At 50.5% G+C, this 24522-nt stretch overlaps 1 protein-coding gene across 20 annotated transcripts in view; it reads right to left on the bottom strand.

Moving 5' to 3' along the window:
* MVB12B (multivesicular body subunit 12B) overlaps positions 1–24522 on the bottom strand; it is a 483962-nt gene that overhangs the window by 71599 nt on the left and 387841 nt on the right. For 17 of the 20 annotated variants that reach the window (XR_014051736.1, XR_014051740.1, XR_014051739.1 and 14 more), the window contains one exon: positions 18711–18805. Coding sequence is in view for 16 of the 20 variants with exons in the window: in XM_081484011.1 (XP_081340137.1) it covers positions 18711–18805 (95 nt within the window). In the remaining 4 variants the exon portion in view is untranslated. Of the gene's footprint in view, positions 1–10156; positions 11826–12129; positions 12198–18710; positions 18806–24522 lie in introns of those variants that run through there. The other 3 variants (XR_014051738.1, XM_081484017.1, XM_081484016.1) reach the window with 3 other exon arrangements.

Here is a 24522-nt window from a genome sequence, read left to right on the forward strand (position 1 = left end):
CAAGCAAAGCCCCTTTAACCCTCCCGTGCCCCAGTGATACCGCCGAGGGCGTCGACGCTGCTCAGATGACCTTGGAGACGGGTGATTTGGCCAGATTAGCACATGTCCTGTGCACGGTTTGGGACTGTACTCAGGGCTGGCAGAAGGAAGGAGTCATCTGGGTCAGCGGCCAGACCAAGGCAAGGGAGACTCTCTTTCCAAAGCTCAAGGCTCTGCAGAGGGGTGGCCCTGACCCTGCATGTCAGTGGGGCGAACCTGCAGGCTCTCATGCAAACCGGGCTTTAATCCCAAGTTGTTGTGTTCAGGCTGGAGTCTTTACAACTAGTTTTAGAAGCTTAGTCTGTATTAAGAGCTCATTAATATCATCAGAGTAAATGGGCCTATTAAAACATCTTTAAGCAATATCTGAACATAAATCTCCCTAAACTATATTTAATGACTGTACTTAAGATACATTATATGCAAGTCTTAATGAGACATTAGATAGCATTTTGAAGATTAAAATTAGAGAATCCATATAAAGTCTGTCCACTTAATGTAGCCTTAAGCTATACTGATGAAAGCATTACTACCACATTATTACTGCATTAGAACAAATATTTTTAATCACGTCTGATTTATGTATGCTCTTTTTCATGTAATTTTCATTTTCACAAAAATATATCTTGAGTTTACAGAAGAGGGCAGGTGAAAGGTTTCAGGTTTTTAAGTACTCTGGAGGTAAAGAGAATACAGAATTCAGTTAGTACAGCTTATTGAAAGTGCTCGGGCTCTGAATTACATTTCTTTATACTTGGTCTAATTAGTCATTCCAGTACTGCAGGCAGCCAAATATATTTACCTTCCTATTTAACTTCTTTCAAGACCAGACTAGATACAAAGTAGAACTTAACTGAAAATATTTTGAAGACTAGAATACAGTACAATCTACACAATACTGGCAATGGTAACATGTAGGCATCTAATTGAATCTGTTTTTCTGGGCCCTCTGGACAGCTCACACCCCGAGAGCACCCCTGCCCTGCACCCCAAGCCCCACCCTCAGCAGACACAGCTGGATAGACAACCTCTGACCTCTGAAGTCTGCGACCCGTTTGTCTGGTCCCCTCGAACCTGCCAGAGAGGCATCAATGAAGTCCTGCTTCTACTTGGGGAGTGAGGGGGAAGTGGGGACGGGGCATTGTGAACAGCAATCAGTGTTGCTGGCAGAAAAATATTTTTTTAAAAAAAGCAGTTTGATTCCCCCAGGGCTAAGGAAATTAAACAGATCCAAATCCGCCTCAAGTCTGTTCGAACAAGGAAGCACGCTATGGGCAGGGGATGATGACACACAGAACTAAACGAACTACCTGGATGGAGCAGTTGGGCCACAGAAAGATCTGTGAGTCTCTCTGCATGAGGGATTCAACTCTACCTGAAACAGAAATGTACATCCCGAGTCTATAAAAATTCTGATAAGGCTTCATACACACAGTGGTCCCTTGAAAACAAGTTCGGATTATATACACAGAAATGGGTTACTTCTTTCTGCATTGTATTTAAAATATTACACACCCAAACAGGATTCTTCTCATGCAACAGAAAAACCTATCCTCCTTCCCTCTGCTTTTGGGAGGAGTTCTCCCAAAGGAAAGAAAGTGGATCTCTCCCTGCATCACAATAACAGCCCTACAATCCCATTTTGGGGTGCACCTGCTGAGTCGTCTCCCGCTACCAGCTGAACTGTAGAGAGAATGTTATCCGAGAACCTGGACAAGGATAAGCCTAGATTAATGTCACCTGGTAAAACGCACAGCCTGGACTTGGATCTGACACCAGCATAAGATGCTTTGCAAAAATTGACACTTTGGAAAACGTTAAGAGACGAATTATCTTTGAGGCTTTTTTTTTTTGATACTTCATACCAAAGTATAACCACCTTTTATAAACGCTATTCAATTATGAAAAGCTTCTGGGATTATGTAAATCAAGACAAGTCAACCAGTGACACCTCTCTTAATATCAATAGAATGAGATTATCTAGTCTTTTCTCCCCCCCCCAAGAAGAAAGTAGCACAATTTAAACTCTCTGGTCATTAAAAGAAGACCCCTCTTCTAGCATGTAAAATCTGTAGCAACAAGCCTATTTCCATTTGCTTTTCTCAGATACTCTCTCCCTACAAGGAAGTACTGCACAGTACAATTTTGCATTTTTAACTGTATGAATTAGGCATTCTTCATAAATAACAGCTATGTTCTATACACAGGAGCTCCTTTTTATTAGGGACACAGTAATGAACAATGAGCAATATGTTCTATTATTCTTTGTCAAATCACAAAATGCTACATTAGAATAACTGTGCTGGTCAATGTAATATAGTAGATTAAATTCAACTTCTGTGGAAAAACCACTGTAAAACAGCATGATAAGAAGGCTATAAAAAATTTAATTTTACTCCAAACTCCATCACAAAAAAAATGGTGTGAAAAGTAATTTTGCATAATCAGTACACGCCATCTGGAACAATTAACCGATTTCTATAGAACTATGAGGATCAGTCATATCTGCTTATTAAAGATCAGAAATTATACAAGTAATAAATCCTTGAAAAAACTAAGCGTACTCCCGCCTGTCAACGCTATTTTAACTTCAAATACTGAAGAACGCCTGATAAGGCTGAAAAGAAGAGATTAATATATGCAAATTACATCCAGCATTTAAAATCCCCACAACTGTCTCCGGTTTTCTGTCCCTTATTGCTGCCTTTATGTTTTATTCATACACCAACTCACCTGTCACTTCATAAGCTATAATATTATGGGGGTATTATTAAACAGCATAAAGCCGTGCTTTAATTGGAAAGCTTCATTGCATTTTCCAATTATTTGGAGTAAATTAAAAGCAGATGCACATAGTTTAATAAGGAGTCTAATATCAGTTCCGGGAAATCAAAATTCATTGTCATTACTAGGCCGTGATAGTTTTGCAAACTGTACTCAATTTCAGAGGTTTTCAAAAGAAAATCTGTCTATGCAATCTGTTAATTGTCATTCGGTTAATAACTGTTTAAATATCCAAACTACACAGCAGCTTTCTATTAAAAAAAATTAAACTGTGGGGTTTGTGCAAGCAGACAAATCCTGCGAGCCACTCCCGGGCTGGGCTGGGCTGGGCTTCTCAGACTTGCGGGTTCCCCATGAAACAATGGCGGCCAGGAGCCACCCACCCGCGAAGGATCGCATTCTGTGCTCTGAGTGCTGGGGACCGCAGCGCCATCAGACAGCTCTCGGTGGAAAAGGGCGGAAGCCCTGTTATAAATTGTGCTTCCTGAGGTCTGCGCTGCTCAGCAAAAAATAAGCTTCCAAAGTTTTAATTGGTCCGCCTAAAATAAATCCTTTTAATGAGTGAATGAACTGATTCAGGACGCAAACATGGAAAAATCAAAGCGAGCAAACCTCGCAAGCAATTTGTTGTTTTTAAAAAACTGACCCCTAAAGGGCCATCTCTTACTGGTTTGTGACCCGGGAGTGGAGTGTCCCCAAGGCCCTAGCTGGGGCTGCCAGGGTGCCTACAAATGGAGTGAATTGCCAGACAAAGGACTAAGTTCCAAGCCATTATGGATTTAAACAATGAAATCTTAAAGGTTACTCTTCCTGAGGAACCCTGCTCTAAGCTGCAATAATATTGGAGCTCTGCACCTACAAGCTGCGTACATACAGATGCGTGTAGCTAAAGCATTTACAAATGAAAAGTCACAGGAATACTCACACTAGTACACGTAACCTTTTCATTTTTGCACCAAGTGACAGACTTTTTCAAATCCTAGGTGTATAAATTATAATAGGACAAGTAGTAATTGACTTTTAAACTCCACCCCCTGCAAGGGCTACAATTAATCTGTTTTTAGCATAAGAACTGCTGCTCTGCAAAGTTCATAACTTGTAGGCTCTTCTCCCCCAATCCAATTAAAACCTTGGAGTCTTTCTGAAAGGTAACAGCACAGGATTTCTTCATCTCCCAGTTCAAAGGGCATAGCGGTTTATACCCGAATCATCCCAGGGCAAGCACCCCCCAAATCAGAGACGACACCAAACGCTTGAAGGTGAGAGAGCCTTCTGGAACACAACCAGAAACTATGCTCAGAGATGAAGATGAAAGCAATTCTTGTGCAGTGATCCAAAAAACAGCATCTCTCTCTCCCCACCCCCCCTCCAAAATTACCTGTTTTAATAAAGGAGACACACTGTGCCAACTGAACCATTTAATTATCTGCAAAAATGATGAATCAAAACAATAGTTTGCAAAAATAAATGACTAACCTCTGATTAAAATGTCTGTCCTCATTAAACCCAAATAAAAGGTACGATATCTTTTTTAAAAAGGTAGTCTGAAGAAAGGAGCAATCCCTCAGCTCTGATAGGTAGCCCGGCATCCTTTCCTAAGATGGAAATGTCTCAGAAAGTTGCTTAAACTACTCTCCCAAACCCCAAGAAAGATGATCTTCAGTGCACGGTGTGTCCCATGGCTGCCAAGCCAGCCTTTGGCATAGGCCTTGGAGCCCCACTGGCCCGGTGGCCGCTCTGGAGCGTGAGGGAGCCTTCAGTATGTGCCCAGTGGATGGTGGGACTCTCAACATATCCTGAGACCAAGCCTCAGCTCACAGGTCTGTAAGGACTCTGGGGCAAGCATCCTGGGGTGGGAGGGGCAGGAAAGAAAGAGCCACAAGCCAAAAGACAAAGAAGAAAGGAGTGCTGAGAACAGGTAATGCTCCTTTCTCAGGCCAGAGCTGATTCGAGAAGGGAAGGGGGAAATCGGAGACTCATTTAAACGCTGAGAAATTCTCTTTAAAACTGTTTTACCCACTAACAAACTTGCATCTCAAGCAATTACAGATTTCTGAACTAGGGTGGAGGGTTGGACCCTGACCTGGGCAGGCTCCAACCCATGAGTCCCCTCCAGCCCTGCCTTAGTGGACCTAAGCCCCCTTCCTGACTGCATTTTAGGTGGGGTGGGGGTGAGGGTTCTACTTCAGGGGGAAATAAGACCCATGCTCCCTGGAATGCCAGGGTCTATGACAGTCATTCGAGCTACCATTTCTGGGGCGCCCACTCAGTACAAAGCACTTCACATACATTATCCCTAATCCTCAAGTTTTAGAAGAGGAAATGACTGAAAGGTTACATAAACTGTCCAAAGTCATGCAGCCGGGGAGGGCAGGTACAAAGAGTGGGTCCCAAGAATCAACCCAATGACGAGGATCACAGAGCGCATCCCGCAGGCTGGGCTGCCTGGGTGTGAGACTCGTGGTCCTAACCTCCCAGGACGGACTGTGGACTCCAGCGGAGAACTGAGCACTGAACCAGATGTTACAACCAAGAACAGGTCACCCTTCTCAGAACTGGGAAAACCAATCAGACGGCAAGGTTTACAAGCAGCATCAACGGCCAAGAGGCTTATGGCCAAAGAAGGTGCTCGCGCTGGGCCTACACGAGGCCCAACCACCTTTGGCGGGAAGAAGGGTGAGAGGAGGCTGTGTAATTCACCAGCCAAGGGACCCTCTGACAGGAGTGACATTGGCATTCTGTTAGCCCAGGGCATATTTAAGGTAAACACAGGAGGCAATGGAACAGAAAGATGGGTGCGTTTATTGCCTCCAGGTAGCAAGCGATTAAGTACTTCTAAGCGTGTCACCAGGAGCGATGCTTAGGGCCGACGAGGCAAGCTTTGCTCTCTCATTCAAAATTATGGATGTCGCCTTGCCGGTGGATCATCAGATCGTTCACGCTATAAAACAAGCCAGGCGCGAGAAACTGCACGCTAACAAAGGATCTCAACCTTGGCTGCATCACTCATTGTCTCGGAGACAATCGAAAGACAAATCTGAGGACTGAGGGCCCACGTTCTCTGGGACATGTGATAAATACACCCCATCCCAACTCTAGGCTGGAGCAATGAAGTCTGCTCTTTAAACATAAACAGGTTAAGACCGTCACTGGCCATTTATAAACAGATGGGAAAAAAAGTACTGGGTATTCAGGACACAGACGCCAAACACACGACAACGGATGGATGCAGATATTCCGTCCATGGGAAAGGTGGCTTCGTTGCTACAGAACAGATCAGAACTCTTTGGTCCTGAGGCCAGCAGTTAAATGCACCCATCCTGACGTCCTGTGTGGGGGACAGAGAAAACTTCCTGTCTCATCATGGGATCCTGTGCAGCCGTCCAGCCGCTCCCGAGTTCTACCAACACCCCCATCATTACTCACTACGTCATCAGGAGTCTACAGATGGCCACCTGGCAGCTGATCCCTGAGGACGACTGAGGTAGGTCAGCCAGGCTGGAGCCTGGAAGCGGGGACACACGGGCGGCAGCAGAACTCGGGCAGTGGAGCCAGCAGGAGGGGAGCTGGGACCAGGAGCACATGGGGTCGCACAGGGTCGGGAACGGCTCGGTCACCTCGGTAGAGGCTGGCACCTTAGGAGGCCCAACCTAGAGGGTGAAGCTTCAGAGCAGGTGGCACTAAGGTGACTGTCAGTTCACCTGAAAGCCCTACTGTGGGCGGGGTCCAGAGAGCTGGGGTGGGGGAAGATGCCTACAGTTCAGTCCCGAGACATGAGGAGGTGTGTCTGGGCTGGCCACTGTCACCACAGGGCTGATGAAGACCATGGCAAGGGGACATCTAGGTGCCCAGAGCTGCCCCCAACCCCAGACAGAGGTCTCCAACAGCAGGACCAGCGGTAGCCTTGCCTGCTGATGTCAGGGAGGTTCCTTGAAGCATCCAGAGTATTGCCCTTGCTGGTCTGGAAAGGATCTGAGAAGGGGCAGAGGAAGGAGCTGTGGGTAATTACAATCATAAGGACACCCCCACAGCATCTCCTACGTGCCAGGCTCGGTTCTAACCCTCACTGCAAACCACTGCCGTTCCCATTTGACAGACGAGGAAACTGAGGCCCAGAAAGGTGAAGGCCCTTGCCTAAGGCCACTCAGCTTTACGAGAGGGGCTGTGTGCTCAGCTCTGCACTGTTCTGCCCAGCAGGAGCCACACTCACCCCTGGAGGTGCCCTGAGGATGGGAGTGGGGAGGGCATCATCAGTCAAGCATGGAAGGCCTCACTCTGACAGGGTCGCAGAGACGATGGTCCAGGGGCCACCTGAGATTAAACAACACTGAGACCTGATAAACCAATGAGTCCTCATGTGAGCCGCTCTGGGTGTGTGTGTCCTTCCAACTCCGCTTGACACAGGGAGGGACAGGATCCCCAGTCAGAAGGAGTTGTCCCCAGGGTAGCGGCGGGGAGCTTAGGGGCTGGACGGGCTTGAATCTCAGCCCTTCCGCTGACTAGCAGTGCTAACTATGGGTAAACCACTCTCAAACCTCAGTTTCTCCACCTGCACAATATTTATTATTATTATTGTCATATTAATGTATAGAATCTGCCTGCAATGCAGGAGACCTGGATTCGATCCCTAGGTTGGGAAGATTCCCCGGAGAAGGGAAAGGCTCCAGTATCCTGGCCTGGAGAATTCCATGGACTGTATAGTCCACGGGGTCACAAGGAGTCGGACATGACTGAGCGACTTGCACTTTCACTTTCATTATTATTACAGGTGTTTATTCTATAAGGCTTTGAACAAGGCTTTAACATGAGGACTCAGTAACACTGGCAGCTCTATCTGTAAAACAGAGATCATAGCAGTAATAGTACAAACCCCGAGAGGTTTTCTATAAGGTTTCTGGTAAGGATTTGCTGGGATTAAATAACAAAATGCATGGAAAGAGCTTACTACAGAGTTTTGTACGTGGTAAGTCTAGAGGAGGGTTAGATTTATTAAAATAAATTAAAGTGATTCATTTTAATAAAAGCAACAACCTCAGCTCCCAAAATGTGCTTAAAGAAGTTACCTTAATTATATCATTTTTTCCCTCTCAGCTGATAGTCTGTTACTGCAAGACAGAGACAGACAGAGGTATAAAGAGAAACAAAAGGCTGGTTTGAGACAAGCTGCTCCTAGGCAGGAGTGTTTGGTAACCCCGGTGACTTCACTCACCCCAGAGAAAACCTCTGAAGAAGTGTTAAGAGCAGATGAAGAGCTGAGATTAAGTGTCTTCCATTTGTTTTCAGCATTTCTCTGGCTGTGTGCTAAGTCGCTTCAGTTGTGTCCGACTCTTTGTTATCCTATGGACCGCAGGCTCCACTGTCCATGGGATTCTCTAGGCGAGAATACTGGAGTGGGTCGCTATTTCCTTCTCCAGGGGATCTTCCTGACCCACGGATGGAACCTGGATCGCTTACGTTTTCCTGCTTGGGTGGGAGGGCTCTTTACCACTAGTGCCACCTGGGTAGCCCTTTCTCTGGCTAGGCCTTCAGAAAGGACCACAGTCACGCTGCCTGCCAGGAAGGGAATTATGATGGGGAAATGGAGACCTATTTCTGCTTGAAAGCTAAACGAAGAAGATACACATGTGGAGAGAAAGGTGTCAGAGAGATGGTTTTTCTCTGTCCACATGTGGGAACTTTATGGTCAAGACAGTGTTTGGATGGAATTTCTCTGAAGTGTGGAGGCAGTAAATTTGCATTTGCTGGTAACGTCTCGGGTATCCCAATGTGAAAACCACACAAGCTCCTTCCCACACGGCCCCAGCCCCTGGAGGTGTTATCACTGCTCCCCTAGGTGCCAGACAATGGCCAACACAGAAGGATGCTTCCAAAAACATGAGCTGAACTACTGCTACACTTGAATGATTAACATTATTATTGCAATTACTGATGTTGAGAGATGGGGGCATCAGGTCCAGAAAGGCTTGGTGCTATGGCTGGTCAGTGGCAGAAACTTCGCTGCACCCACCCTTCTGGCTCCTGCCTGGGCTCTTCCCACCGCCTCTCAGCTGCCTCACTCAAGGATTTAAGAGGGAGGGGGACGTGGCCCATTAAACCAATGCCGCCTACTATCTGCCATGCTTGAAAGGAAAATATGGAGACTGAGGGCACAGCAGGGGGTGGCCATCTTTTAAGAACACTCAAGTATCTGTCACCTCATTATATTTTTATTTTTTCACCATGACGAAACTGGAAAAAGTCTTAACTTTCTCCTGCCGGGGGAGCACAGGAAAAGCAGAAATGAAAACCTGGAGACGAAAGCAGCAGCACACTCACCCCCACCCCCACCCCCTGCCGCAAGCACTTTTCCTCCGAGAAACCACAGTCGCGTTGGGAGATTTCATGGAGGTCGCCGGCTCACTCTGCCAAGCGTGTCTCCCCTCCTGCCCCCACACCACCATCCTGTCACCTTCCCGAGAAAGGGCTTGTGGGCTGCTGGCCGCGCGAAACAGCCCATGTCCAAGTGGTGACGCGTGCCAGGACGTCTCCTCTCTGGGTGGTGCCCAGCTGGGCCCCGCCAGAGCCTTTACTGCACGTTTCTCTGGCCCCAGGAGGAGGCCTTCCCTGGGCACTCAGAGCATGCCGACTGCTGAGAAGAAATCTCAGGTATAAAATCATACAATGGAGCACAGGACTGAGGAGATGGGCCAGTGTGCCCTGGGTGATAATTCTCAACAAACCTCTGGGCTCCGGCAGGGGAGATGAGTGTGGAGAGGAGGGACATTCCTGTACTGCTTCCTGATTTACGAAATACTCTTACACACCCTGGACCCTCGTAACAACTGGGAAGGCAACAGGCGGTTACTGCATCGTCTCGAAAGTGAAAGTGTTAGTCACTCAGTCATGGCCGGCTCTTTGCGACCCCATGGACTGTAACTGCCAGGTTTCTCTGCCCATGGGGATTCTCCAGGCAAGAACAATGGAGTGGGCTGCCATTCCGTTCTCCAGGGGAGCTTCCTGACCCAGAGATGGAACCCAGGTCTCCCGCATTGTGGGCAGATTCTTTACCGTCTGAGCCACCAGGGAGGGGTGAGTAACTAGCATCGAGTGACTTGCCCAGGGTCACATAACACAGGGCCCTTGCACAGCTCTACCTGGGAACCATTTGTGTGGGTTGTTCAGTGCACAACCTGTGCGGCCATTCACGGCGGCTCTGCGTGATGGCTGCATGCGCTTCTGAGCCCAAATGCCCTGTCAGTCACATGCTGAACCTTCCCGCCGCCTTGGAAGAGGGAACATGGGGCCTGGCACACAGCAGCACTGTCTGCTGAAAGAAGAGAGAAGTGACCAGTCATTCGATTCTCTCTGCCTTTAATAACATCCTCAACGACTCAAAAAGGAGTGAAGACAGCCTCCATCTTCTCTTCTAAACACAGCCTCTGCCGTCTGAGCGTGCTCACAGGTGAAATCGCTTCAACACAAAGCCGAGGGGGAGGAAACCAGCACCCCAACTGGGAGGGAATCAGACCAGCCTCGTGGCAGAGGCAGTGTGGAAGCAGGCCTTCAAGGATGGCTCAGCAGAGGAGACGCTGGGGCCATCGGGCCATGGGACCAGCAGGGACAGGTGCACAGAAAGACACAACGGTGAGAACACCGGGAGCTACCTGGGCTGGGGGGCCCAGAGGGAGAGACCGCCACTCTGGGCAGGTGAGGTACGCGTGAACGCAGCCGGCAGTGGGCTGGGGCTGGCGTGAACGTGATCTGACGAGGTGTGCTTTGGGGACGTCAGTCTGCCACCTGGGCAACTGGACTGGGGACTGATAAGCCAGGTCAAGGAAGTGCGAGCACCAACACCTGGTACCTGCCAGGCCCGAGCCCAGCCGGCCCCGTAGGTGGGGACACAGAGCACAGAGGACCACGCCTGACGCTCAGGTCTAGAAGATGCGCCGGGGGAACTGGACAAGGCTCTGGACTTCATCTGTCAGAAGGGTGACCCAGAGCCCAGCCGAGGGGTTTTGGGGTCTCTTTCTGCAAAATCCTAGCAGAGGCGCCTGCAGAGCGGAGCCCCTCCAGGAGGCAAGAGCTCCCCAAGCGCCCTGCGTGTCTGCCCGCACATGCTGTTCATTAACTTCGGTGACACGGCAACCACGGTTGGGTGTATGAAAGCACGTCCAATTAGCCGGGCCTACATGAATATTTGCACTCTTAAATCTTTTGCATTTCGAAAGGGTTAAAGCTTATTATTAGCATATAATTTACAGTCCTTTCTCCCAGGAAAGGAATAATGCACAGTAAATGCCACATTCATTTTAATAATACATGTTACAGTCTGTGCCCAACATCTGCACAAAGGTAAAGGAGACAGATTTTTTTGACGTGTCCCACTCTGCCATCTAAACACAGGCTTTTTGTTTCTTAAGTGACGGAAGGTTTAATCAAGAAAGCAGGCAATTCATCAATCGCAACAAGGCAGCGTGTGAGCGCCTGACAGCACACACATGGTTGTGTACAGAGCAAACCTGGCCACCTGTCACCCGCACCTTTACATCAGGATGTACAGACACACTCCTCGAGCAAGTCCCCACCCGCGCCCGTGCGGTGCCGCCTTCTCTTCTCCCCGTTTCCTTTGTGCTTGGTTTTGTTGTCAGGGCAGGAAGAGATGGATCGACAAGGGACGCCATGGCTGTTAGAGGGGATGATAAACATTTATATGCCTTTAAAATGACTTACTTCCTTCTTGATCCGAGTACCATTATTATAAATATTTTTTTCCCCACTGTACTGAGGAATCTTCTCCATATGCTATTATCTGGGGCCCGTCAAACCCACGTTCCTCCCTTGGTTCCCTGCCCCCCTCCCTCCAGCTCACCCCCCCACTGCTCCGAGCAGTCCTAAGTGAGTCTGAAATCCTCAGCGGAGGATACAGGAAAAGAGGCGGGTGGTGGTGGTGGTGGGGAGGTCTGAAGTTCAAGGCCACAGGAGCCGCAAGAACATGTCCATTAATTCACAGGCCGCAGAGGTACCTGTGAATGCAGAGAGCGACTAATGCTTACTCGGGGGCTCCCGCTGGAAGCTGGCGGCCCTTCCCCAGCTTTGAGGTTGTGAACCCACCCGCAGGCTGGCACTCAACCACACACATGGGGAAAGCGGAACCACACACACACACACACACACACACACACACACACACACACACAACACATGCAAACTCTGCAGCATAAACGTGGCACGTGGACAGCTGTCGGTCAGAACACCTTACACAGAAAAGAACGGCATTTCTCATTTCTCATGCCCCCTATTGTTTTAGTCTTTTGGTCATTTTCCCACCTGGCATTGCTTTATGGTCATTAAAGTATCAAGTTTATTTCTGGCTTTCCTGGTGAGATTTTCTTCTCCTAATTAAAAGACAGAAATACTGCAATCACTAAAAATGAAAGGAAAATACATTCGTAATTGTTTGGTATGCTACAGACGAGTTTTTAAAAGATCACACTATAAAACACACAGATTCTTTTTCTTTTCATAATAAGATGAAGAGCCGGTAGCAGAAATTTTATCCAGTTGGATGAAATATATAAATCATGAATTTCATAATACTGATAATTAAATGTCCATCTTCCAATTTAAATGAGGACTAGATTAAAACTGCATGGAGAAGGCTGATATTCAGAAATCATTAATTATTTTTAATTGCTTTGCGCTTTCCTGGTCTGATGTCAGAGTCACATAGCTGGTATGGGGTTCTGTGTTTCAGATAAAATCCCCCTTCTCTCTGAATGAGGGTCATGGCTACACTGCCTGCTGATGGACTCAGGCTTGTCCATGCTCACGTGCTTCCTGATGTCAAACATCTTGAAAATGGACTGGTTTTTAAGAGGGAACAGCTGTGGAGGGCAATAAGCTGGCTCTTTCAGCAATCAAAAAGAAAACCAAAAAGGAAAAAAAAAAACCTGAAAAACCCGGAAGAGCTCAAGGCAGGGTGACCGCACCCCCAGTCGGCCAGGTCGGCTCCGGGTTCTCAGGCTCTGTCCTGGGGCCGCTCCATGCCCCTTTCACTCTCAAAAGTGACGACGTGGAAAATACATTACCTGGTCGGCCTGGTGCTGATGGACAGATGAAGATGTCAGGCACTAAAAAGTACTTCCCTGCACCGCATGGCCTCCACGCATTTCTGCGTGTGGCTCACCCTGAAACTCAGGGCTGTCTGAGTTTGAGAGTTTTGGCTTTATTACGTGCTGGGTTTAATATGCACCTACTTTATTTTACTATTTTATACGACCATGTTGATTTTTTTCAAAAGGGAGAAAAATAAGTTCTTTGGTAAAAGTTCTTCACGTGGAGCTATGAACCAGTTTACAACCACCACAAAAACACAAGGACGCTACAGTGTCGTTTGCTGTTCCCCATACCTCTGGTCACCTGTCTGTGAAGTAAAACCTGCCGTGAGACTGATGGGACGTTCCTAGGTCAGACAAAACAATCCTGGGGTCTATGAACTGAGCTGCTCGTTACAGGGACCCTCAGCACAGGAAGCCCTCAGGGTGGACAGGATGTCAGGGAGCTCCTCTTTCCTGACGTGCCCCAGGTCTCCAGCCCCCGGTCTGACGCCCAGCACAAGAATGTTTCTTAAGAAACATCTAACTCAGGCTTCCCTGGTGGTCCAGTGGTTAAGAACTCACCTGCCAATGCAGGGGACACCGGTTTGATCCCTGGTCGGGGAAGATCCCACGTGCCTTGGAGCCCCTGGGCACTTGCGCCACAATGACTGAAGCCTGCGTGCCCTAGAGCCCGTCCTCCGCAACAGGAGAAGCCACCGCAATGAGAAGCCCCTGCACGGCAACCAGAGCGGCCCCGCTCAACTAGAGAAAGCCCGTGTGCAGCAATGAAGGCTCAGCGCAGTTAAAAAAAAAAAAAGAAAGAAATCCTTGCATTTAACCTCCAAACATTTAGGGTTTCAAATATGAGCAGGTCACAGCCTGGCCTTATCAAACTCACTGAAAAGCGGCCGTTCTGTTGTTTCCAGCACCTTACAGGGCCCTCTCTGTGAGGAAGAATTCATAAAAGGAATAGTTACATTCTTCCCCAACAACCGGCTTGTTTCTATGTTGTCTATAAAAAGACTGTTGCTGCTGCTGCTGCTAAGTCGCTTCAGTCGTGTCTGACTCTGTGCGATCCCATGGACGGCAGCCCACCAGGCTCCGCTGTCCCTGGGATTCTCCAGGCAAGAACACTGGAGTGGGTTGCCACTGCCCTCTCCGAAAAGACTGCTGACTCAGGACCAAACCTGGAATCGACCCTTCATGCAAAACCTCACCCACGGCTGCACCTTACCCTGCTATCCTGTATTTCATTCACTCCTGCTTTTCCCCTTCCATTTTCACTTTGCTACATGCATTTTCAGAGCTACCTTAAATCTTTCTGGAATAAGTGGAAGAGAAATGAATAAGTGATCAGACATCTAAAAATCTAAAAAAAAAAAATGATAAGGGAAAAACAAAAGGGAGGACATCATCACCTGGGACCAAAATAGAAGACTTTCAGGAGCAAGAAGACGTTCTTTAAAAGAAAACTAACAGTCACTAGAAGTTCTGACAAGGAAACTTAGGAGCTGGGGCTCTGGGACAGAATCTAGAGAAATCAACATGGCCCTGAAGAGAGTCTTCCCAGGGGACAAGACCTTAAGGGCATCTAGCCAAGGGAGACACAGCAGTGAGAACACCGCCAGGAAAGCATGCGCCTGCCAGCTGCCATTGATCACAAGTGCTGCTGCTAAGCCGCTTCAGTCGTGTCTGACTCTGTGCAACCCCCTGGACGGCAGCCCACCAGGTTCCCTCATCCCTGGGATGCTCCAGGCAAGAACACTGGAGTGGGTTGCCATCTCCTTCTCAAGTGAAACCAGTTTTAAAAGTGGTTTGCCGACCCTAACATACACGGGTTACAGAGTGGGCCACACCGGGCACCCACCATTTTATTTTATCTACTCTTTCAAGGAAAACCATCCTCAAACCCTAGAGAGTGAATAACATGGTGATGGGGGATTTGAGGGCAAGAAAGGTGAGGTGACAGCAGGCACGTCCAGGTGCTTTCGGGCTCAGTTGGTGACTGGAGGGCCAGCAGAGGCAGAAGATGGTCAGTGATCTCTGAGGAACATCAGCGGACAGGAGGGTCCAGGGGATGGGACAACAGAAATCAATCATGTCCACAAAAAGAGAGAAGAAGAAGCTATTGATCTGTGGCCTGGAAGTGATTTCCATTAGAATTTGAAAGCATAGAATAAGTCAGTGAAAGTGTTAGTTGCTCAGTCGTGTCCAACTCAGCGATCCCATGGACTGTAACCCACCAGGCTCCTCTGTGCATGGGATTCTCCAGGCAAGAAAACTGGAGGGCGTTACCACTCCCTTCTCCAGGGGATCTTTCCAACCCAAGGATCGAACCCAGGTTCTCCCGAATTGCAGGCAGACTCTTTACCATCTGAGCCACAGGGAAGTCCTTGTGAAGCACTCAGAGGAAGGCTTGTGAGCACTCAGAAAAGATGGTGGCCATGTGGGAAGCAAGAGTGTGCCGAATTAACCCCAAGCCTGTATTTTTTATTACGGGAGTAACATGTGCTATCATAGAAAAGTGAGACACTGCAAAGAAACTAAAAGAAGAGCTGGCAAACCCAGTGAAAACCACTGTGAACGTCTTGGTGTGTGCGTTTCCAGACCTGTGGATGTATCCTTTAAAATGAGATCACACCGCATGCTCTGGTTGTCACTTAGCAGTATTCATGCACACCTTTGTATCTAAATAAGACATTTGTTTGATGCTTGAGAAGTTAAGGCCACTGTATGGAAGTTTCATAATTTAACTGACTTGCCTTTGTTTTAGACATTTAGGATATCCACCCCCCCACCTCTTTTTTTTTGAGTTATTACATCTAAAAAGCAGCAGTGCTCGCCCTTGTGGATAAATCTTTTTTTGCACATCTGTAAGCATTTTCCAGAGGAAATTCCTGGAAGAGGAAGCGTGAGGATCAAAGTTGTGCTTTGTGGCCATTCTGATGAGGGTAATAGCTGGCAGAAAAGGGAGTAAGCTTCTCAGGATTTTAGCACAGAGGCTGTAGAAGTTCCTCATCCCAATTCTGCGGGCAGGAGAGGGCTACCCACAGGCTGGATGGTGGAGAATAGTTGGCACGCATCGCTGATGGGATGCGTAGTATTCCAAATGGTTGGGGGGATATGAATGTACAGCGAGACAGCACGGCTGAACACAGGAGGACCTCGCAGAGATGCGCTGGGCTGCTCGGAGGTGGTGGCCTCAGCTGCTGGAGGGCTCAAACAGCATTTAGGATGATCACCTCCCTGAGATGTCATAAAGGGGTATTCCTGGGCAAGGTAGACATGGGCTAAAAGCTTTTCTTCCTCCCTCTCTTTCTCCCACAACTGTTTCAGGAGCACCTCTGTGTGCTGGGGACAGAGCTACACACGGTCCGCACCAGATTCCCCAGCAGTGTCACTCCCTTTGCAGGCAGGACACAGATGAACTGTCTCAGTGAAAGTACAGAGATGAACTGTCTCAGTGAAAGTACAGAGGGGAGATCGTAACAGGTACGCCCTTGGGAAAATATGCAAAAGTAAATATTACTTTAATAACCATATGTACAAATGAAATGTGGGCTGCTTTTCAAATTCCTAATTACCTTGTTTGGAAATCTACTTATCTTAGGAAGGGACTGCAAATGAAGGGAGCGGTAATCAAGTGTTTTCAGGATGAACCAGAGCAGACCAGGAGTTTGTACCAAAGGCTCAGGGCCTGAGGTCTGCAGCAAACGTGTGCAGGGCTGGTTTGGAAGGAGAAAAGTGTGGCGGTTCAATCCATTACCAGCGGAGCACCAGCCATCATGGCAGCAGGCACTGGGTACGGGCTGGGCCTGGGGCACCCATTGCCTTGACTGTTTCTGGAATAAACCTTTGAAACCTTAACTTCGCAATACCAAACTGAGACGTGCCATTCGATGCCAAACACTGTTGGAACGGGGGGCGGGGGGACGGAGGGGAGGGTGTCTCTGCTTCCCTCTAGCCAGATCGGCTCGCAGGCAGGCTGCTGGTAGGCGGGCGGGTGGGCAGGCTTCCCAGCTGCACCATGGTTGCCCAGTGCTGAGCTTGCAGGCCTTACGGAGCCAGCGGGCCCTGCGGGGCACGCCTGGCAGCCTCACAATGAAGCAGTCCTGGACCCTGGCGGAGCAATTTGGGGCCTGCAGCCGCTGAGGAGGCCTGAGCTGCCTGCTGCTGTGGGCTGCGGCCTCAACTACCTCTGTTTGGAAGATAAAATCCAATTGACTGCCACTTACATAAATGTAACAGGAAGTTCCTGAATGGCTTCCCCTGTGTCCTGAGGCTGTTACCTCGGTACTGCTAAACTAACAGCTGAAATGAACCCAGACAACACCTCATCAAAGCTGCGGGGCAAGGAAGCAGTGGTCCAGGGGCAGACAGGAACATTCCTGCCAAACCAGAGGAGATTTCACTCCGTGGGCCCTTCTCTGCAGAAACGTCAACAGCTGGGAAAGCAATCAGAGAACCCAGGTGAGGTGGGGGCAGCCGGACCCTGCGGCTGGAAAAAGATTTGCAAGCTGGAGGGGGGGAAAAGGCATCTGCTTTGGTTGAGCTGCCTGTACGTGCATTCGGAGCGGGATTTCACAGGCCTGTTTTGCACCACTCAGCCACTAAGCATCTGGGGAAATATTCAGCTTTTCTACAAAATAGGTCATCTTTCCACACTTGTTATGCTCCTTGTCGACTCTGCTGAAATAGCCAGAGCACAGGAGAAATTCTCCCTGGAGACGCTGCTCTCACACAACACGCGCCTGCACCCCTTGGGGACTCGGCTCCTGGCATGGGGCCAGGACAAGGGCTGGGGGGACCTCCCTGTCACTCCCCTTTCCCGGCAGGAGTGCCACCCAGAAATGGAACAACTGGCCTTTGCTTATCCTTCCAAACCTATTAGGGAGCGATCATGACAAGAAAAACTAATACTGACACGAATTATACCATTGTTCTATTTCATCTATTTAGTACCCTGAAGTTGCAAGTTTTAGAAAAAAAGATCACCTTTCAAATAACTGGTTCATTATGGTACATGAATGAATGCCATGTTCCCGTATTCAAAACGTCACTCACCATTAGGGGCGTGCGCTGGTAAGTGGCACCGATGTGCCATTTCCCCCTGATACACCAAGGCCCCCGACTGGAAGCCCCTGTATAATCGGAGTCAAGTTCGTGGGGTTCCTCAACTCTTAGCAAGTCACCTGCACGGCCCGCCACCTAATGAATCTCAATTCTGTAATAAGGCTTTGTAAGTTTTTCCCTCTCTGGGTGAAGGTGAAAAAGAAAACTAGGACTGATGAAGTTCCTGCCAAGGTAACACTATCCATTTCAAGGCCGAGTTCAGAAATCACAGACTCATATGACGGGGGTTGGGGGGGCGGGGGGGGGGGGCTGCCCGTGTACCCTCTGGTCGCAAACCTGGTCTTGAGAAATGAGAGGTGAGGACAGACGTGGACAGGAGGGCAGGCGGCACCAGGCCTCGGGTCTGCGCGGTCCCCGCTCCCTGTGGGGAGCCTGGCTTGGACCTGGCAGGTGAACAATGTGGTCACTATTCTCCGGAAACCTCCCTTCAAGCTTGCGAAACCCACACACTGTTTTTCATCATTAGTTTCAAAACATGCTGAGGATCTGGCCCCTTCGCTAAGTGCTGTGGTGACACGGAGGAAAGGGGAGGCCTGGGCCCTGCGGGGAACAGGCCCCTTGCAAGGGAAGAGAGAGCAGTGAGACGCACAGGTGCCTTTAGAAGCGAGGAGACGCACAGAGGGAGGTGGTGCCCGGGACACAGACATGCTCGCTGGCCCTCGGCGGTGGCCCACCTACCTGAGATGGCATAGAGATTGGAGTGCTGGTATTCATAGTCAGCCCGAGTGCTGTTCCTGCCTCGGAAGGTAGCGGGGAGCGTGAGAGAGATGTGCCTGAGGAAGACAGAGGAGAAAAAAGGAGGTTACAGCCAGCATGGAGCAGTCCCCGAGGCTCAGAAAGCACAGGCGCCACCATTAGCCCACAGCGCACAGAGCAGCAGGCCTCCGTCTACCCGAGCAGCTTGAGGGCCCCAAGGAATGGAGAAGTTTCTGGACATCAGTGGCTACCTTTTCCACATGGGGAAGGACATCCAAGAGGAAGAAAGGGTTTCCCAAGCCTAAAGTGATGTCCCAGGTGCCTGGAGGAGGTGGGTGACTTAACCCTGATCTCTGCTCACGGGGCAAAGTGCACCAAGGGGACCAGGATGCTCAGCTCTGAACACAAGCCTTGGTTTGTCCTGTCGTCTTGGTCCCATTATGCATCTAGTGGCTTCCACGCCTGTCCCAGGAAGCACTTGGTGAAGTAAGGTGTTAGGGGTTATTACCAGGTGAGCCCAGGAAACGAGGCCCACTGAGAATCAGAACGGCATGTTCCTCTGAACTGCTGTGACCAGCACACGTCCCCCTCAGGTGGGAGCACACAGTAGATGCTCAGAAAGCACCTTTGATTGACCCAGTGCATCTTTTATGGTGCAGATGTTGACCATTAAGGCTCACAATGCCCAGAGCATAAGTGTGTCCTCGTTCAAAGCACATAATCCATTTGGTGTGGTTATCAGCTGCCTTTTAGTGAATGCCGAGAAGACAAGATGACGATGATAGGAAAGACATTTAAAACTCAACAGGTCTGGGGGACACAATCACCCCTTCATGGTATGACTGGAGCCAGTTTGAACTCGCTCAGCGGCCTGAGCTCTAGTCACACAGTCATTCCCAAAATGGGAGAGACTGGGACGGAGGGTGCCGATCACGTAAAGGAAGATGATGTTCTGCACACCGCCCTTTTCGGCCCTTTTCATACAACAAATGCGCAGTCTTCTAGAATGGCTCAGGGAGGGAGGCTCTCTGGGCGGGGCCTGTTCCCACAGGGCCAGGAAGAGAGCCGAGGGCTGTGAGGTGGCTGAGCTGTGAGGTAGCCCTGATGGTGAACACTGATGCCGTCGGGCCGGCCGCTCGAGTAGGCGGTGGGGCCTTGCTGGGCGCGGGGGGACCGGTGACACATTATGTGAGCGGAGTGTCCACAGGGCGCTGGGATGCGTGTGCCGTGAACTCGCACTGCCGGCTCCTTCCTGATGAAAGGGGGATGCCGAGGTGAGCTCTTCCCACAAGGAGCTACAGGGGACAGAGGGGCTGGAACAAACTGGGGTGCACCAGGAGATGTGCTCCAAGGGGGATAAAATCTGTGCACTCAGCCTGAAAGCCGGGGTGCAAGGCTTCCAGTGACAGCCCCTCTGAGTTGGATGTGGGTTACAAGAGGAGACAGGAGCTACATATGGGCAGGCAGGGAGCCACTCTGCTGCAGGGCTAGGGTGGGAAACAAAGCCACAGCCAGACTGGAAAGGACGCCAGAAGCCACACTACTGATCTATCCACTTGGATGAAGGTTCTCGAACTTTGTTCCGCCCGTCAGAGTGCAGAGGAAGTGCTCGAGGCACCTGGGAGCTCGCTAACAACACAGACTCAGCTCCCTGACCTGGGGAGTCTGTTCAGAGGCCTGGGTGGGGTGCAGCTCAGAAATCTCTGGAACCAGGCCAGCAGTGACTCTGAGGATGGGTTGGTTTGGGAACCCTGGGAGGGGGAGGAGAGCTGCAGAGGGTTGAAGCAGGTGATCGATGCCTCCGACCGCTGCACTCAGTCAGCAGAGCTGAGCAAACAGAAGAATAAATTACTGACTGTGGTTGTGGTTGAGAAGAGCTAAAACAACGACAGGCGGCCCTGCGGAGAGGGCCTGCCGGCCCTGAGCAGGGGCCCTGGGGTCTGCAGACCCCCAGGTTCTCTCCTGGCTCTGCATACTGGCCCTGCAAGGCAGGAACCTGGCCTGGTGTAGAGTGAAAACGTGGGGACCTGGGTCGAATATCTTTAAGCATTTCAAGATGGCGACAGCAGAGCCTTGAACCCAGTGTGGGGCCCTCCGGAACGGGGGCCTGTGCGATGCGCTGGCCGCACACTCGTGCAGCTGGCGTGCCCCCACCTGCCGGCACTGCACCCACTGTGCCCCGACGGCTTTTCCAGGAGCCAGGCAAGAACTGAGCCTCAGCGCTGCCATGCCCTGAGACCGCTGAGCCCCGAAAGCCCTAAGAAGGTATGCCCCACCTAACTAAGGACACAAAATGCCGGCACGGTGCAGCAGCGCTCCGGGAGCCTCGCAGAGGAGGCAGGGTGTTGGCGGAACCTCAGATGACAGGCCAACCTGGGTGACAGCACAGGGTGGGGGGGTGGGGGACTCCTCCTTGGCTGAGAAGACAGAGCCAGACCACCCAGACGGCTGTCAGAGACGGCCAAGGGCGCCCTGGCCCAGTCAATCCAGACCTGGGGAGGAGGGACACAGGGTGGCAGAACGGGCAGGGCCCTGCTTTTGCAGAGCTCCCCCCCTGCAGATGGTGACTGTAGCCATGAAATTAAAAGGCACTTGCTCCTTGGAAGAAAAGCTATGACCAACCTAGACAGCATATTAAAAAGCAGAGACATTACTTTGCCAACAAAGGTCCGTCTAGTCAAGGCTATGGTTTTTCCAGTAGTCATGTATGGATGTGAGAGTTGGACTATAAAGAAAGCTGAGCGCCGAAGAATTGATGCTTTTGAACTGTGGTGTTGGAGAAGACTCTTGAGAGTCCCTTGGACTGCAAGGAGATCCAACCAGTCCATCCTAAAGGAAATCAGTCCTGAATATTCATTGGAAGGACTGATGCTGAAGCTGAAACTCCAATGCTTTGGCCACCTGATGCGAAGAGCTGACTCATTTGAAAAGACCCTGATGCTGGGAAAGATCAAAGGCGGGAGGAGAAGGGGACAACAGAGGACGAGATGGTTGGATGGCCTCACCGACTCAATGGACATGAGTTTGAGTAAACTCCAGGAGCTGGTGATGGACAGGGAGGCCTGGCGTGCTGCAGTCCATGGGGTCGCAAAGAGTTGGACACGACTGAGTGATTGAACTAAACCGAACCCTGTAGCAGGGGACAGGAAGACGTCCACCAGGTTATAGGAGCCGTGACTGACGTGGGGCAAGCGGGAAGACTCTCCGCGCTCCCCCAGGAAGTGTTGTTCCCGCTGGGAGCTGGGGATGGGGACGAGGAGGGGCTCTGGGGTAACTCCTAAGCAGCAGGAGGTCTGGCTGAGGCGGGGGGCTTGGAAGGAGGTGGGGGTGGCTAGGGCCTGAAGGCCTGGGGGACGGTGGGGGACCCGGCTGAAGAGAAAGCTTCTGGGCCACGGCCCCATACAAGTTCTGACTTTACCCTGAAGGGTTTTTTAAGCTGAGAAGGGATAAGCTCCAATTAACAACTTTAAAAGATTACCTCCCTGTGGGAAAGTGAGGGGGGAAAAAACTGAGATGTACTGTAGACAGGAACAGAGCAGCCAATCTTGATGAGGATTATCATGGAACTGCAAGCTGTTATGTGGCACCTACTGTGTGCAGACTCAATGCTTCCCACGCAAATCTCCTGCTGTGATCCTCTAACCGCAGTTCCAGGGGGATCCTCTTGCCCACAGAACTTAAGAAGTGTTGGTCAGAGAATCAAGCTGCCTGGCTCCACAGCTGCCCCATCCACGAGAACTTCCCCATCCAAACTTGCCTGCCTCTCGACTTCCCCATCCAAACTTGCCTGCCTTTCGATGGCATCAGATTTTAACTGGCTGACCCCACCCTGCAGGCTGTCCCCTCTGCCCCCACCCTGCAGGCTGTCCCCTCTGCCCCCACCCTGGGACCTGGTTCTCTTTCTCCCTCGCAGATGGCCCTTCCTGGCTCCTCCTCCACTTTATGGGGGCTGCTGTTGGCAAGGGTTCTGGTTCAGCTCTCTTCTCACTCCACGCACTTTCCCTGGGCAGCCTAACGGGCACCTGTGCCCTGGTTTGAGCCATCCTCACACACCAGCCATCTCTCCAGACACTCCTGTCCCTCCGCCCTCCACCAGGAAGCATGAAAGTCTTGTGATTCTCTGGGTCTGCCTTGGCCTGATCCTTCATCCACCCTGCTCCCTCCTCCTATGGTCTCCATTTCCTCCTTGCCTCCTCTCCAAACTCCTGTTGGTCCTTCGAGACTCCATCTGAGCATCCTCGTTTGGTAAAAACCCTTCATGGGCTTGTCCCGGACAGGACTGGGTGCCTGTATGTCCTCTCACTTCGGTTGTCCCAAGACACCTCAAGGGCAGGGCAAACTCTCATCAAGTTGGTACCCCATTTTCTAGAACAGGTTCTTCCCCAGGGCAGACGATCACTGAACAATTAAGAATGCCAAACTGACTCCACTAAAACCCTGGGTCTTTTTGGACAGGAGCTGCTGTTGCCTCTACTTTTGCATTTCTGCCTGTGGGCGTGCTCAGTTAGACTCGCGGGTCTCTAGGAGACCCACGACACCACACACCCTACTCCCCAACACTACAGAGGAAAACAGGTCAGACGTAAGAAGTCAGTGGTGGCAGTGACAAGGAATTCACAAAAAAAGGGAAGAAAAAGAAAGAAAAGGTTCTGATCACTATACGACAGACAGACAGACAGACAACGTGGGGCTGATGCAGTTAGGTGGGAAATTCCAAGAGAATTCAAGTCACAGGCCTGACTCTTTTAGAGGCTAACTGGTCAACAGGAATCTGTCCAACTGAAGTCAAGTCACCAAAAGCTTCAGCTCTGGTGGCTGAAGACGCGGGGGAGAGGGGGGTGTAGGGCAGCAGTCTGAGGAGTGGGAAGACCCCTGGCCAGAGAGGGCTGAAGGGAGGAGACCCCACACAACAAACAGCTGCTTTGGCATCATCACTTCTCTGGTTACTCGACACGGGGAGGAAGGGACATGGGGACAGGAGGCCACAAAGGCACATCAGGGCCTCCTGTTAATGAGAGTGGACAGTTCAGGCTGAGGGGACAGGGCACCCGTGGTTTAAATCGCACGGAAGAGGAGTGACCCAGGGGCTCAGTGTCAGATCAGCCTGGAAGTGAGGACGGGCAGGACTAGCCCAGTGGTCAGCTGAACCTCAGAGCACAACGAGAGTCTTAAATCCTCAGTGTCTGGTGGGAGCCCACCTGCCAGGCACTGGGCTGGCTTCCTCCATGGACATCACCTGCCTGATCCTCTCAGCAAGCTTTTTAGGTAGCAACAATCACTTATAGGCCCTCCAAGGCAAAGCTGACAGAGAGTGAGCTAGAATTCATGAAAAGGTGGGTCTACGAGTCCCCTGGGGGTCACCATCAGCATCTCAGAGTCACTCTGATGGACCATGTTCACCATCTGTACACAGGCTGATATCACTCAACCAGGAAACTGGGGTCTACCTGGGAAAGCCATGGTGCCGGGGACTGAACCTCTCTGCCACCTGCTAGCTCAGTGACCCTGACGACTGGTCACAGTCAGTCTAACACGGTAACAAGGGAAGAGCTACATACAGACATGGACAACCAATGGCCCAACCATCTACCTGGGAAGGCAGAGCAGGTGTGGTGGTGAAGACTACTGACCCCAACGTCGAGCCGACATAGGTTCAAATCCCAGCGCCAGCAGCCGGAGCTGGGTGCCCTTCAGCACGGACGGGCTGCCTCCCAGTGCACAGATGCAGGCAGAGCCGACAGCACAGAACCAGGATGCGTTGAGCACATGGGAGCACAACTCCTATCTTGATTCT

This window comes from Giraffa tippelskirchi, chromosome 4 (assembly GCF_054371585.1).
Source record: "Giraffa tippelskirchi isolate mGirTip1 chromosome 4, T2T-mGirTip1v1.2.pri, whole genome shotgun sequence".
In the NCBI taxonomy this organism is placed as follows: Eukaryota; Metazoa; Chordata; class Mammalia; order Artiodactyla; family Giraffidae; genus Giraffa; species Giraffa tippelskirchi.